Source organism: Dipodomys ordii, unplaced genomic scaffold, assembly GCF_000151885.1.
Source record: "Dipodomys ordii isolate 6190 unplaced genomic scaffold, Dord_2.0 Scaffold13, whole genome shotgun sequence".
In the NCBI taxonomy this organism is placed as follows: Eukaryota; Metazoa; Chordata; class Mammalia; order Rodentia; family Heteromyidae; genus Dipodomys; species Dipodomys ordii.
In genome coordinates, this window is record NW_012267229.1 from 991,627 (window position 1) to 1,007,934 (window position 16,308).

The following is a 16,308-nucleotide window of genomic DNA, read 5'->3' on the forward strand; positions in this document are numbered from 1 at the left end:
CTCATTCTCATTTTTTACTCTCTTGCAACATAATCCCAGAATTGATGGCTAAAAGAGGAAAGACTTGGCAACATACTTTTGCTTCTGAGAGTCTATTGTCAAAAACTATTAACAAAGCTGGGCACCAATGGCTCATGCCTATAATTCGAGCTACTCACAGTTCAAAGCCATTCAGAGCAGAAAAGTCTTCAAGACTTCATGTTCAAAATAATACAGCAAAAACCTGGGCTCACGTAGTAGAGCACTAGCCAAGCAACCAAGAAATCTGAGAATGAGGCTTTGAGTTCAAGCTTCAGCATTGCCAGATAATTTTTCAAAATCTATGAACAGGAACTTCTCTCTTCTCTTGTAAGAATGGCTCCCCAGTAGTACTGTACCAATTTAAACTTAAGTCCATTTTAAAAAGCAATTTAACCATTCTCTATTTTATACTATGAATGTATGAATTAAAATCAAAACTTGAAGCTCTGTTCTATAGTTCTGGATCAGATGTAAGACTGTTTCCCCAAGTTACATTTCATAAGATTTTAACCAATGCTCTGCCAAGAGGGGGGTAAAAAACAAGGAAGAAACAAAATGTTTAAAAATGAGATGTGGTCTAGTAATATGATAAAACCATATCCTCTGCGTTCCTTGAGTTTCTCAATACATGGTAGCAACCATGTAGAATCTACTTGACTTTGTCTAATCTTAGTGTTTCTAAAGAGGTTTGACTTCCAAGCTCATTTATGAAGAAATATATATTAACCTCTTCAAGAATACCATAAAGTTTTAAGTAAGAAAAAATCTAAGGAAGAACTGGATTATTCTTCCTGTATAGATGAAGTAAAATTATTTTTTGTCCTGGGGCTTGAACTCAGGGCCTGAGCACTGTTCCCTGTCCCTGAGCTTTTTCTGCTCAAGGGTAGCCCTCAACCACTTGACACTTATCTCTACTTCTGTCTTTTTCTGGTGGCTAATTGGAGATAAGAGTCTCACAGGACTTTCCTGCCTGGGCTGGCTTTGAACCCTAATTCTTAGATCTCAGCCTCCTGAATAGCTAGGATTATAGGCATGAGCCACAGGCATGTACAGAAATATGTGTTTTTATTGCCTTTCTCTAGTGTCTTTGTCTCTCAAAATGTGATCACATGTGCCTTTCTACATAATCCACTGTTAGAATCTCTCTTTTTTCCAATGAAATAACCAAAGAATATATCTCCAAAGTTAACTCTAGAATTCCTTAAATCACCCTTTTATTACAACATTACTTCTTTAAATTCAACATTAATGTATGTTTGAGTATGTGCTGTAATGTTTGAGAATTTCTCAGCTAGTCTAAAAGATTTTTCACAGCAAAACAGACTGCATTTAATTAGCAGATGTTCGGTGTCTATCCAGACTGGCTAGACATACCACCTTTTGTAGGAATAGTCTAAAGAGTTACTCAAAATATTATTTTTATACTGAATAAATATGAAAGTTAAAAGGCCAGAAAATTGTATTCTAAGAATAGTAAATAGGAGTCAAATTAAAATTTTTAATATGATCAGGATATACCATGATTTAAATTTGTAGACAAAAAAAATCATGCCTTTTAGATTGTGTGTTTTGGGTTTCTTTTGTCCTAGCATGGTTATTTGTTTTGGTGCAATTATTAATAGCAATCTCTGTCATTCTCAAAAGTGTGCTGGTTTTAAGATAAATGATTCTAGTTATCCTTCAGCAACCCAGGCTTCCTGAAATTAATTCTAAGCTCCCAGGTGGAGGCCAGTATCTGTGGCCTATGTCCCTTATGTAAGATAGTATTTTTATATATCTCAAGTATATTCTTCTATATATTTTAAGCCATCTCTAGGTTTCTTATAATATATGTTATAATATAAATACTGTGTAAATAAGTTTTATACTATATTGCTTAGGAAATAATGATAAGAAAAAAGTTTATACATGTTCAATATAGATACAATTATATTTTCAAATATTTTTGATATGTAGTTTCCTGCATGGTGGAATCTAGGGTTATACAGATCCAAGTATATTTTTCCTAGATAATCCTAACAAAAGCATTCTAAAACATGGATCCATGACCATTACATGCTGGCTTAACTTAAAAAAATCTTTATGGGTACCTTATCTGCTGTAAGGACTTGAAGGTCAGCATATAAATATGACAACAATAATATAAACAAAAGTTAATGTTACCGACACCTATTCAAATTTGCCATGTTTGAGAAGCTGTTGTAATCAATTTAGCTCTAAACTGAATTTTTCAGTTTTCATAATCCATAATATAAATACGCTCATGGTCTGCATGTTACAGAGTGTTACCGAGGAGACAACTTAAGGTACAAGTTAATTATCCAAGTTCACATAGCAATGAGAGTATTAATCCAAAATAAACTTAGGTTCATAAAGGTTGCAAGGTATGCTTCAAGAGATTAAAAATCTAGGCCATCCAATTGGAACATAACCACAAGAATGCTTGTATAATTTTGACTCATTTTGATTTATATTTTAGCTCCAAAAGTAGAGAGTATTAGACAAGGAAATTGAAGGAAGAATGGAGGGAAGTGAAAAAAAAGACAGGAAAGGAGCAAAGGAGGCAAGGGAAGCAAGAGAGGGAGGGAGGGAGGCAGGGAAGGAAGGAAAAAAGGCAGGGAGGGAAGGAGTGAGGGAAGGAGTGAGGGAGGGAAGGAGGGAGGGAGGGATATAGGGAAGGAGGGAGGGAGGAAAGGAAAGAAGGAAGGAAGGAAGCAAGCAACAAAGTAAAGGATCAGTGTAAAAGACTTGAGGTGAGCTTTGTAAATGGATCAGGATTTTAATATACAGAAAGAAAAACAAAGTAGACATGACAGAGTGATGGTAGCATGTCTGTGCTAGGGGCTTCCAGGATATGACAAATAAGTGACTAGCATACCTTCTGAGAATAAGGAGGCATAGATATGTATTAGAAGGTAGTTGGGCTTCATGCCCAGTGTGTAGAGCAGTTAAAGGTTTCTGTGCATCCATTTCATTACATGTCATCATAACCGTGATCCCAGGATAGAGTCAAGGTCATGATGTAGTACATGTAGTGGCCTCCAGACTGTGTTCCTTCTTGCCTCAGTTGCTTTGCCCTCTTTGTCTTGCACAAGAATCAGCATGTCCATGTTCTGCTTGACTGTTCTGGACCTAGTTGCATTCCTCCCCCTACATTATCCCAGGGGAAAAGCATTCCTGGCTCCCAAACCATGATTCAAAATGCAGCATGATGGATGGAAACGGCATAGGCTTTGAGTTTAAACAGATTTGATCTTCGTATATTGTTTCTATCTTTGGGGTTAGTGGACAGGTATTTAAATTTTGGGGGCCTCAGTTACCTGCCAAATTGAGGTAACCGAGTACTGGCTCAAAAAATAATAATACTTGAGACCCACTGAAGGGGAAAAATTAAGAAAAAACAAAATAATGATTGCTGATACAAATATGAGCTGTTATAGCTTTTGTAGAAGGCAATTTTGGCAATATCTACTAAAAACACATACTTCTTAATGCCAAGATCACATTTTTGGAATCTTTCCCACACAAACAAAAGTGCCAGTATGTAAGGATATATAGACAAGAATGGCTATTGAGCATTGTTTGTGGAACAATAAAATGGAAAGAAAGTGCTTGTTCTTCACAAAGAGAATCATTGAATAAATTATGATGTATCTGAACTATAGAATACCATGTGAGCTGTAAAGTAGCTGAATTATGTCAATGCAAAGCCACATAGAGGGATTTCCACAAGAGTTTATTGCTTATAACAAAACAAGATTCAGAAAACTATGTATAATATGATACAATATTTTTTAAAGTAAGCATATTTTCCATATGTGTACAAACATATATATTTAATAATGGTTAAAGCTTTTGACCCTCCATTCTGGGTACCACATATATCTTGAAATGCCTTAAATTCATTTTAAACCTTAATATTCTTTGAAGTAGGTGCTATTAATGTCTTTATTTTACATAGGATAAAACTTAAGCACAGTCAGACTTAAATAATTTTCCCACAGTCACACAGTTGGGTTGACTACAAGTAGAATTTAGATTGTGAAAATGGAACTATAGACTACATTATCAGTCTTTTGCTTACTTTCTAAAGAATTAGGTAAAAAGTTAATACGCAATAAAGAAGAAATCATACTACTACCACAATTTACATATGTATGTTTATCATATGTCTATGTATTGTGTATATATTTCTATTTATAACATAGATATTCATGTCCATAGAAGTATACTAAAGAATGGTATCCCAGATACAAATGGTAATTATCTTTGAGTGGGGTGATTGAAAAAGATGGTTTTTCATTCTTGCATTATTTGAATGGTATACAATGGAATTTATTATTTAAAGAGTCAGTAAAAGCAATAAATCCTATTCATTGTGGGGGGAAAACCAAAAATATGAATTTCCATTTATTAGAGCTTCCTAATGTTTACAAAGTAAAAGAATGCTTCTAGAAAGCATAGACTTTAAAATTGTAGCTGAAGAAACTATTCAAAATGGAGACTACATAAATAGATGAACATGCATTTATTGGAAAATACAATTAAATAATATTGGACTATCCAAAACCATGGGAAAAATTTCAGCATCTATTTTTACATTGAGAAGATGGTTCAAATTTGTTTACATTGCAGAAAGCCCTTAGGAAAAATCCTCCATATATGTAATTTATGGCTGCCTGGCAAAAAGTACTCGAAGTTTATATCTAGTATGTTATAAAGTCTTATTTCTGTGGATTGGAGGCATAGCTGATAATTTTCATTTATTCTTCTGCATATTCTTGTTGTAAATATGCATTACTTTTACAATGAGAAAATTTATGCAATTAAAAAATATTTTCATCTCTTACCTCATAATTCAACGAAAGAATCAGGAATTTATCCTGAGGAACTGATTAGACATGAAGATCTATCTAAAATGCCTGCCTTACATTCCCCTATTTATAATAGAGAGAAAACTGTAAATAACTAAATAATGTAACATCAGGACACTGTTATGTAAATTGTGGGACAACCAGATAATGAAATATTATGCCTCCAATGAAAACTATGTTTCTAAGGCATACTTAAAGACAGGGGAGAATATTCATGGCCTATAGTAGAATGAAATAACAGGGTAGACTTATTGTTATTTATTTATCTATTTATTTTTGCAATTCAGTCCCTAAAGGTAAAATCATTATATAATTCTGCCTTTTATATTTTTCTATGTTTAAAGATATTTTTACAATCAGTATGTATTACTTTTGTGAAAATAAGTGTTACTCTTTCAAAAAATATTGCCTCAAGTTCATGAGAATTTCCATTCATAAGTTGTTCTCTTTTTCCCTCTCTGTTTTCTCTCACCTTGAGTCTCAGGTTCCCTTTTTGAGAAATGAGGACTACATTGTCCACAAATGTAAAGCAGTGGATTCAGGGGATACTATTTTCTTAATGTCGTAATTTCTTCTCCTTCACTGAACTACTGGAGGGTCTCACTTTCATTCTACACTGAAGGCTGAGGTATTCCAAGAGGTCATAAATTGTATTCAGTCTGTCAGTACAGATCAAGGTCAATCTCTCTCTCTGTTGTGATTGGGTCACACAACTAAGGGGGAAACTAAGGAATGGCACCACTGGACTTGCTGTAGTTCCTCCTTTCTCCTTCGCTCCTTTTATCAAGGCTAACACTTACTCTAGCTTTCCCCCTTTTTTACAGTAATTTTGATCTCCAGGAAGTCTGAAACTAAATGCAAGTCTGCAACTAAATCCTTTGCCAGTTGACACCCTACTTCATAAATGCCAAATAGCAATGATGTGACTTACATAGAGTTCCAAAGAGTATGAGCTCTGGTGTGCACCTGAGTATTAATTGATTTTGCTTTCAATATTAATGAGCCTATGATTTGGTCTAGTTGACCTTCAAATTCAAATTAGGTACTGATTAAATAATAAGACTGGTGAATCTGGATATGTTGAAACAGCACATTCCCCCACTCCCCTTCTGCCCCCCTCCAGTACAGGGCCTTGGCCTTGGAAGTAGATGAAGATGAGCTATTAAAGGTGTTTAGACAACTAGAATACAGCATTATCCTTACTTAAGGTGATAAATTACAACTTCAAAAGCAATAACTTTGCAGAAGTTTCAATGAGGTTATCAGACAGCCTTATGCATTTTACTCCTGTGTTTAGATGGCCTCACATATGATTGCTTATGTATTTGTTAAAATAGCTTTCACACTGATAGTCTAGGGTTTATCTTTGAGGATATAAAGTATAAAAAACCCATTAAATAAAGAGTATTTTTACCAGAAGACAAAGAATGCCTTTAACAACATCAGAAGGCCTATCAACGTACATATTGGGTTTTCCCCAGACCTCTTCCACCTTTGAGTTCATTTCAGTTCAAGTCTATTTATCACATCCTTGGCATTCACCCACCCCCACGAGGATAAATTGTTCCGAAGCATTTGCCCTCCTCATATCTCTCTCAACTCAACTCCTGCACACCTGACAGCTAGAATGACTCATTAGGAACTGGTGTCTTCAGTATCTGGACGACAGACAATCTAGCTCCAGGTTCATACAATTATCAGTTATGACTCCTGCTAGCAGTTTGCATAGTTACTAGCTATGTATGGGTAATTGGGCAGCAAATATCTGTTCTCGGTTCTAAGTGTCAAATATGTCTAGAATATTTGAATGTAAACATCTGGATTATAACACTTCCTCTCAAAACTTTCCAACCTTCTCATAACTGTTTCATTGTCTCTCCACCCCAAAGAGACATCTCTTATTTTGCTGGCTCCTTTTCAATCCCAGAAGACACTAATTTCCAGTAGCAATCCAAGTTTTAACAGATGTAAAGCCAGCCAACTGATGAGCATCACTAGAAACACCCAAAATAATCTCAAATTCCATGGAAGTTACGTTGGAAAGAAAAACAAATCCAGCCTAGAATAGAGTGATTCCAAAGCTTAAGAAGATGCTCAGAGTTAGAAGCAAAGTCTCAAAACAAAGTCAAGAGAACACAGACTCTTTCAGGAGCTGTGATCAGCAAAAGAGGTTCTGCCACTTAAACCAGAGAGTGTAATAAGCATTTCCATAAGCTAGCTTTTAACTCCTAGCTTTAAAATAGCCTTGGTGTCACTGAGGAGAGATATTTCTGCATGAAAGCTAATAATGGAGAATGTTTGAAATGAATCCTCCACACTTATGACTTTGCTTTAACCCCAACTTGACCTCAATCTTGTAGAATTTCAATGGAATATTCTTTCTAAAAATTCTAAGCTATGCATCTATCAGTCAAAATGACAGTTTCATAAGCATTAGATACTTGATCTAAGATTTGAATTGATAATCAATTAGAAAGAGTGATGTTATATGCATGCTATTTCTAATGGGAAAAGGCATAAATCATATCATATGCTATATTTTAAAGTGAAACGTATTGTAGGTGGATGTGGATCTCAAACACTTGATTTTTCCCAAGTAAATACGTTAATCAATATCAATATTTAAGGAAAGACCCCTATAACTTCACATTTAATCTTGTGAAGGCATGACATTTTGTGACATATGACATTTTGATGAGAGTTACCACCATTAAAATTTTTATTTTAAGAAAAATTCCTGAAAGTATTTCAAGAAATGAACTGTTCCTAGCATGAGCAATTAATGGTGTCACATCCTAAAAACATTGAGAAATATCACAAACACTGTGTTTTTACAAAGGTGTGATATCTACACTAAACAACTCAATGGGAAAAATCACAGCTTCAAGTTTTCAAGTTAGACTCTGTCTTATTTGTTAAACTCTGCCTTTTGACTTTATAATACTTAAAGATTTTTTTTTATCATAAGCTAAATATTTGGAATGTTCAAACTTTTTGGTTTAAAATGCATGCCACTTTCCACATTTTTATCTTGACACGAGTGGTTTTATTTTGACCTAAAATAACCTTGAGTTGTAAGCAAAGCCTGTGGTTATTTAACACAAATTACATTTTTAAATGTGTGGTTTTGAAGCCTACCACCAAAAGTGACAACAGGCGGAGGCTATGTTGGATCACCCAGATCTCTTTGGGGAATGAAAAGGTACCTCTGGATGAGGCCACCCCTTTCTCGGGTACCTAGTACGAGATGCACTCTCCATGGGGTATGTCCTGATTCTCTTGTCCCATCTCAGAAGCCCTCTCCAACTTCAGATTTCCTTATAATCAGCTGGGATCTCTTCTGAGAATATATCGAATGCTAACTCCCCCCTCTAGCCAGTTCTGTTCCTTTACTTTTATGATTTCAGTGGTTGATTGAAAAAGCTTTGTCTGTTTTCTCACCTCCATCTCAGTCTGTCCTTTTGGAATTCCATTCCATACAAGCAGCAGGTGAGAAGCTAAGTCACTGGCTTGTATTATTATAGCCTGTGAGGGTGACACTACGATTGTCCCCATTTTTCCCCCATGTCGGTTATGGGGCTTGAACTCTGGGCCTGGGCACTGTCCCTGAGCTCTTCAGCTCAAGGCGAGTGCTCTACCACTTGAGCCACAGTACCACTTCCGATTTTCTAGTGGTGTATTAGAGATAAAAGTCTCAGGCGCTTTCCTTCCCCAGCTGGCTTTGAACCGCAATCCTCAGATCTCAGCCTCCTGAGTAGTTAGGATTACAGGCATGAGCCACTGGGACCTGGCTCCCAGAGGAGGAATTTGAAATGCGAACTATTTGTCACTTTTTGCTAACTCCTTGTTAATGGCTTGCATTATTTTTCCAAAGTTACCTAAATTGCCAGTGGCAAAGCCAGGATTTATAGTCCAACTGCGCTGCCCCTTTCTTCTCATTCTGACACTCCCCTCACTGGCCAAGACCATTGATTTAGAAAAACAAAACAATAAAACAAATGATCACAAAACAAGAAGTGAAAATAATGAGGCAAGTATTTCACTACTAAAATTTCAAGACTACTTGATTTTCTAAATACTGACTTAAGGAGTAATATCAATAACAGAAATGTACCTGTTGCATACCATATCAAATTAAATAAATGCATTCATCATATGTATCTTCAAGTTCCAAGCAGATTGCATGGCTTACCAGATCGCTGTCCATTTGTACTAGTCTGCCAATCACAGAATATTTTTACTAGCTACCATTATATGGGAACTTGTCACTTCAATAAGAGGGAAAGGAGCTTTCCCCTTTAGACAACGTTTTAAACATAAGTATCCTTACATCTATCTTTTCCTTCTTATTCCTTAAAATTTCTCCTAGAAATGAAATTTTTCTTTATTTTTTTCCTTCTTGGGATACTTAAACTGGCAATTTTTTTCTCTTAGTAATTGTCTTCAGAATAGAGACTGATGCTCTTGCCAAACATGGACTTCTAAAAATGCCTTTCAAACATTTCTTTCCTGAAATATCTCTAGTAGGTGGTCCTCAAAGTCACCCTTTCTTGTATGTAGCTATAAACAGTAGAACTAATACAATTGTTTCAAATAAACATCCCTAACTATAATTTCTCTGATCATCTTCTTATTTCATAACCAGTTAATTTTAGAGGAACAAATGTTGATGGCTATGTAAATTCTGGGGGAAGCTAAATATGGAATGCAACAGAGTGGGTGGGATCTGTGTTTTGGAAACAGAGAAGTTTAAGGAGAGTGAGACAGGCTCACTGTTTCAGTTTTCCAAATAAACAAAACCCAGATAGTCTACTTTGAAGAGTTCTGATTTTTATATGTAATAAGTGGCCTCCTACCTTCATCTTTACAATCTTCAACTGCATCTTCAGAAGCAGGGCTGGGCACAGGGGGGGTGCTGACACCATCTGGAAAATTAAAGAAAAGAAACATAGCCTCAGTTAATATCATCCAGCTGTGGCTCTCTTGTCCCCCGGTCCCTCCCTTTACACTCCACCAAAGCACTTGTGAGCTCCCTTCATGCTGTACTGCACTGAATCATGGTTGAAGAAGTAAAAGAGTTGTAATCATTTTCTAAAATATAATGAAACAGAACTCTTCAGTTTTGACATAGATTAATGAACTATTAATGAAATAGAAAAGGAAGTATTTCTGTGAAGAATACTATTTGTTGGTAATAATATACTAATAACCATAGTGAGTTTTGCTTCTCAAAGAATGAGACATTATTTTTCTTAGTAATGGAATGTGAAGGATGCTATATCAATGTATTCCTAGACATGTCTACACAGTCCCTTTCGGTGTGGGCTTACCATAATGGCCTACCATTATGCCTGGATGGTAGTGCAGCTGCACAGAGTGACCCAGTGGCTGTCACCAAGGGTAATATGGAGATTTTCTTTCTTGTGTGTGCTAGTAAAGGAGGCATGTTTCAGGGCCTATGAATTTTGCTCAAGGATGACACTCTACCACAGAAGGCACACCAACATGTATGCCTTTTTTGGTGGGGGATTTGTAATTAATTGGAAATAAGAGTCTTGTAGATTTTCCTGCCTCTGCTGGCTTTGAGCCACAATTCCCAAATCTCAGCCTCCTGAGTAGCTAGGCTTTCACTCATGAAACTATCATCTAGCACTCTGGAGTGGAGACCAAGGACTTGGAGAACCCTCAATACCAATTAGCCTCATCTGAGTGGGTACTCAAGTTTGGCCTCTAGGATGGTAGATAATTAACTACTAGCATTCAGACAGTAAATTTAAGATATGAAGGATTATTAAAAATCATTGGAATGCATACCTGGCATCTGAGAAACCTATATATGACTATTTCTTTTAGATTTACATTTCTATTGGAACAGAGAAAAAAAATTTCAGGAGGGGGATAATTGGAGATAATGACTCATATTCTTTTGCTCTGTGATAATCTTCAATTAAAATGAAAATGGTGAACTATTAACCTTCTCCTGATGTCACAACATCTATCCTCCTTTTACAGAAAAGTTGCCAAAAAGAAGTTACAGTTATTCTCCACTTCCTCACTTCAAAAGCTTCTTTTGATCCAGACGAATTGGCTTCTCCTCTAGTTCTTCTAGAATGCCCTTATTAAATACGCCAATGAACTCCCTTTGGGAAGCCAATGATCACTTCCTTTTTATTTTTATTTTTTTTAATTAAAAAAAATCTTTCTGGCTTCTCAGTTTTAAGCTTTCTTGTTGTGGTACCCTAGATATCCTGATGACACATTCCCATTGTTGTCATTATTTACATATTCTACTTAGTGAATTTCATCCTATGCCATGATTGTAAATATATAACAATGACTCCTAAGGCTCTATCTGCAGTCCTTACCTCTGGAGCTCTGTACATATATATCTACAACTAACTGGTTGCCTCTGCTGCCGCCTCCACTGCTACTGTGGCCGCCGCCGCCTCTCCTCCCCCTCCCCCTCCTCCTCCTCCTCCTCCTCCTTTTTCTTACACTTTTTAAAAATATAATACTAGGACTTGAACTCAAGGTCTTGTATTTGGCAGGAATTCTACAACTGAAACCAGGCCCCTAGTTCTTCCTGTTTCCATTTTCTTTGGTGGACATGAGGGTCTCATGAACTTCTTGCCTCGGCTGGCTTCAAATCTCTATCCCTCCAATCTCCAGCTCCAGTGCAGTAGCACTTATAGGCATAGGCTACTAAACCCTGGATTTGAACTGACTTCCTGAAACCCCATATGGCTATCTAAACATCCTCTCAAATGTATTTTGAGATGAACTATTAACTTTTGCAATAAAACCATGCCCTGTCAGTAAACAGAACTGTCATTTGCACAGTCACTAGAGTTAAACATCTATAGTGTTCTATCCAGTCCATCAGCACATGCCTCCTTCATGTGACATACTTCTGTCTTTTGTGCCCCATCTCTAGAGACCTCAGTTATTCACTTCCTATAGTAGGTTTCTAACTGGTTCTCCTTCACCTCTTCATACACATTTCACTCATAGGCAAAGTGAGTTTTATTTTGAACACAGATTGTTTGATGTGATGCTTAACAGCTTCCCTCAACTTTTCTTTACGGTTCTAATAAAGTCAAATCAAATACCATTAGGCATAATCTGGTCCTGTTATCTCTTACCAAATCTTATACCATTCTATCCTGAGTCCACTCTGATAGTCAAGCTGTTTGACTCCAACATTAATTCCAAACTAGCCTTAGGGCTTTTCATAATCTGCTTCCGCTACCTAGAATTCTCTTTCACCATCTTATGTTTCAGATCCTATTTTAACTATCACGTCTTCCATAAGTCCTCACCAAATCTAGCCAATAGAAATTGCTGTCTAGGTGTTTCTCCTATAGTATCTCATTTCTCTACAAAGTATTTATCAGTATCTGATATTTGTGTATTGTTTGGGTCCTCTCATTAAAGTATGACTTTTGAGGAAACATTCTGTCATTACTTACTGCTATATTTCCAGTGTACAAACTGTATTAGGACACAGTAAACCCTCAATACATGTCTGTTATTTACTTCTTGATAAACGGTTTACATATTTGTGACCTGGTGTGACAGTAACAATCACCAAAACTTGTGACTTACACTATTTTGTGATAGCATTTTTTCTATCCTATGGAAGAAGTCTGAACAGTTGTAATTAAAACTGGCACTGAAAATTATGTTGAGTGAAAAGAAGATATTTTAATGTTAGAAAGATAACAGCAAGTCAGAAGGACTTTAACAACCAGAACCATATCATCAATTTCTCAACAGTCTGAATTGGTTGGAAATAGAATAAACAGAGTGAACATAGTGATATGTAGTGAAATTGGCCAAGATCATAAATGAATCCCACTGCTGTACTTAATGCTAACCAATTGGTTCAGGTGGAAAAGCAAGAAGAGCTACTCAAGAATGCAGTAAGGACTCTTCTTCACATTAAGAGATGTCCTTAGTGGAATAGTAACGGGACAAGATACAAGATGTGAAGAAGAAGAAGAATTATAGTTCATTCATTCTCTCACTTCTCTCTTCTCTCTTCCTCTCTCTCTCTACTGTCTTCATACCTCCTCCTCTTCTCTCTTTCTATCTCTCTTTTTTGCTGGTCCTAGTGCTTGAACTCAGGGTCTGGGCACTGTCCTGTGCTTTCTTTGCTCAAGGTCAGCACTTTACCACTTGAGCCACAGCTCCACTTTCAATAGTTTTTCAAATGCTTAATTAGAAGTCAAGAGCCTCATGGACTTTCTTTCCCAGGCTGGCTTTGAACTGAGATCCTCAGATCTCATCCTCCTGAGTAGCTAGGATTACAGGCATGAGCCACCAGTGCCTGGCTACTACTCTAATTTTTTGTAAGCCAGCCAGTCACAAATCTAAAGGAAACTACTGGTGGGCAAATGATTAGGGGATGGATGAATGAATAGAACAAAGGAAAATGTGTTTTTGTGGAGTGTGTGTTTGTACATGTGGCACACGTGTTTGTGTGACTGAGAGAAGAAGGGATGGGGGCTGAGGAAGGAGAGGGAAGAATGAGAGAGGGTAGATGTGAAGAGGGAAAAGTGAGAGAGGGAGAAAAGAAAGAGGGAGAAAGGGAGGGAGAGAAAGAGAGAGAGAGAAAGAGAGAGAGAGAAAGGGAGGGAAAGAGAGAGAGAGCACAAACATAAAAACAAACAAGGCTAGGAGAAAATCAAGTTGCTCAACACAGCAGTGAGTGGATAAAACCCATGAGATTTCAGTAGTCAGAGAATGGCCTAAGCTGTCAGCAGTTTGTTGACTAATCCTTGTCAGCCCCAAACTGTAAAAATAGTGACAGCTTTTCACATAAGACTCATCTTCTATAGAGCATAATGATGTGTGGGCTGGGGTGGGGAGGGTTAGGTAAGAAGAGTTTGCTATGTCAGAAATTCATTTCATTGGGAAGACTGTGTTTCAGCAGAGGAAGTCAGCAGTCCCAGGAACAGGCACAGAAGGTCCATGATGCCTGGCTTCAGTGCTTTCTCTTATTGGTCTTCCTCAATCCCATCATCCAAATTAATAGTCAAAGCTTCTACTAGTTTCCTTGCGAAAGTTCCAAGGTCAACGTAGGAATTTCTCAGTGAAAAACTTATCATCCTACCTGGATTTAATTCCAAAAGTTCAGCATATGGTCTAAGGTGTGCCTGGCTCACATTAAGATAGCGATCACTATTATAAAAATGCCCCTATGTGGGCTCATTAAAATGAGAGAGAATCACTTGGATATTGAAAGGAAAAAGGATATTTTTATTTTGGCTGTTATGCTGGTAAAGGAATAACTGTTATTCTTTGATAGAGGATGCCTGAGTACAGAATTGGGGTGGGGAGAGGTAGTAAATCGGTGAGTTCAGGACCTTTTGAGCCTTAAGTGCTATGCTATTTTATTGAAAAATTGTTTAATTTATGATCTGCCAATGTAGGCTCTATAAACATTGAATTGCCATATCTGTCCTTTAGTGAACAGAAGTGATGTCAAGGTTTTAGGTCTCCCTCACTTGGGAAGAAGGAAGCATTCAGGCTTTGTAGCACCATCTCCTATAAACATGTAGAGAAAGAACTCAAAGCATGGCTCTTTACATTTTAATGTAGGAGTGTAATACATATATATATATATATGTGCGTGTGTATATAATATAATATATATATATATTATATTCTAGTCATTATGCAAGGAAAGCCTCTTTTTCATTTTCTTAAAATTTTATTCCGGGGCTGGAAAGGTGGCTCAGTGGTAGAATGCTTGCTTCACATGCATGAGGCCCTGGGTTCTATTCCTCAGCACCACATAAGCAGAAAAAGCCAGAAGTGGCGCTGTGGCTCAAGTGGTAGAGTGCTAGCCTTGACCTGAAGACCTGAGGGAGAGTGCCCAGGCTCAGAGTTCAGGCCCCACAACTGACAAAAAAAAAAAGGAAAGAAAAAAGAAAAAAACACATTTCACCCAAATTCCAATTTGGCAACTTCTAATTCCTACCTACCCTGCATACAGCATTATCAAACAAACTGTTATTAACCGGGAAGAAAAAAAAAATGGAATCAGTGAGTGGGACACAAAAGGGAGAATGTACCATTCTAGTTGGGAGCACAGTCAACAAAATTGGAAACCCGAATGAACACTGGAGTTAATCAGGTGAAAAGGCATATGCATTTTCAGACAATAGCATTGAGTAAAGTTATTGTTCACCTCTGTGGATGAGGCTTAGGAGACTCCTCAAAAGAAATCTGAGCCCACCTGCTTCTTGGCTCTGCCCTTCTATTTCTTCCGCACTTTGCTTTTCCTCTGGACCATTCTCATCTTTCAAGAAAACCAGAGGGGGAAAATACATCAAGTCAATTTATGAAATATCTCTTTATGGTTAATATGCAGCACTGAAATTAATTGCAACCAATGTAGCATGACTCCCCATAAAGGAAGGCAGAGAGATGAATCAGAGGCATGAAACAGAAAAATTACCTACATAAATAGGTGCATTTATAATCATCCCTTCGCACATGATTTGCTAGAGGAAATGTTGAACTGCAGTAAACAAAATTCACTCAGCAGTCCTGCTAACATTCCCTCCCCTCCTCTCCATTTCTCTTTCTCTCTCTGTGCTCAGCATTTCCCAACATGCAATACAGATTTAATTTCCAATCTGCTATTTTCCTTTGACTTGAGTCAAAGAAAGCTTGGTTGACAGAGTTTCTATGCTCTTTATTTTCCTGTCTGACATATATTGCAAAAAAATCTATTTTCACTTAACTAGTACATGACAATCTAACCTAACTATACTATGAAATATTTTGTCTTGAACTTGTTAGGTTGCTCTACTAGACAACTCTATGAAAAATAGATGGGTAGTTATAGTAGAGTTTGCATACTAGCACTATCTATACTTTTTCTTAAGATACATAATATGTCAGTGGATTTATGTGCAGAAAAAAACCCATCAAACTTTTTAAAGGTAAGTAAAAGCCTGGTTGTGTAGCTCAATACTGGCAATAAAGGAAATAAAAATCATAAATTCGTATAAGAACATGGGAAAAGTGTAAAACAAGCAGTTAAAGATAGAAAATAGTATACAACAATGTTTAAATATAGAAAACTTATTCTCAGGAAGCTGAGATCAGAGGATTGACATTCAAAGCCATCCCAATCATTTCCTCATCTTTAAGTAGTTGTGCAAAGGAGTTTCCCTTTAACAAATCAATTTGTGAATACAATATATCCTGACCAGTGTCACCCCTTTCAACATCCTTTCCCAGCCCTCCTGTACCCAGCCCTTCTCCCACTCATGAGACACATATCCAGTTAACCAGCAACAAGCAGAAGTAGAGCTATGACGCAAGTGGTAGAGCACTAGTCTTGAGCAAAAAAAAGCTCAGGGACAGCACCTAGGCCCCGAGTTCCAGCCCCAAGACT

The 16,308-nt window shown here is 37.0% G+C and overlaps 1 protein-coding gene across 1 annotated transcript in view; it reads right to left on the bottom strand.

The window, feature by feature from the left end:
- Macrod2 (MACRO domain containing 2) overlaps positions 1–16,308 on the bottom strand; it is a 1,827,576-nt gene that overhangs the window by 102,790 nt on the left and 1,708,478 nt on the right. The window contains exons 11-12 of the mRNA XM_013011026.1: positions 15,139–15,201; positions 9,752–9,820 (exon numbers count right to left, since the gene is read on the bottom strand). Of these exons, the coding sequence (XP_012866480.1) occupies positions 9,752–9,820; positions 15,139–15,201 (132 nt within the window). The remainder of the gene's footprint in view (positions 1–9,751; positions 9,821–15,138; positions 15,202–16,308) is intronic.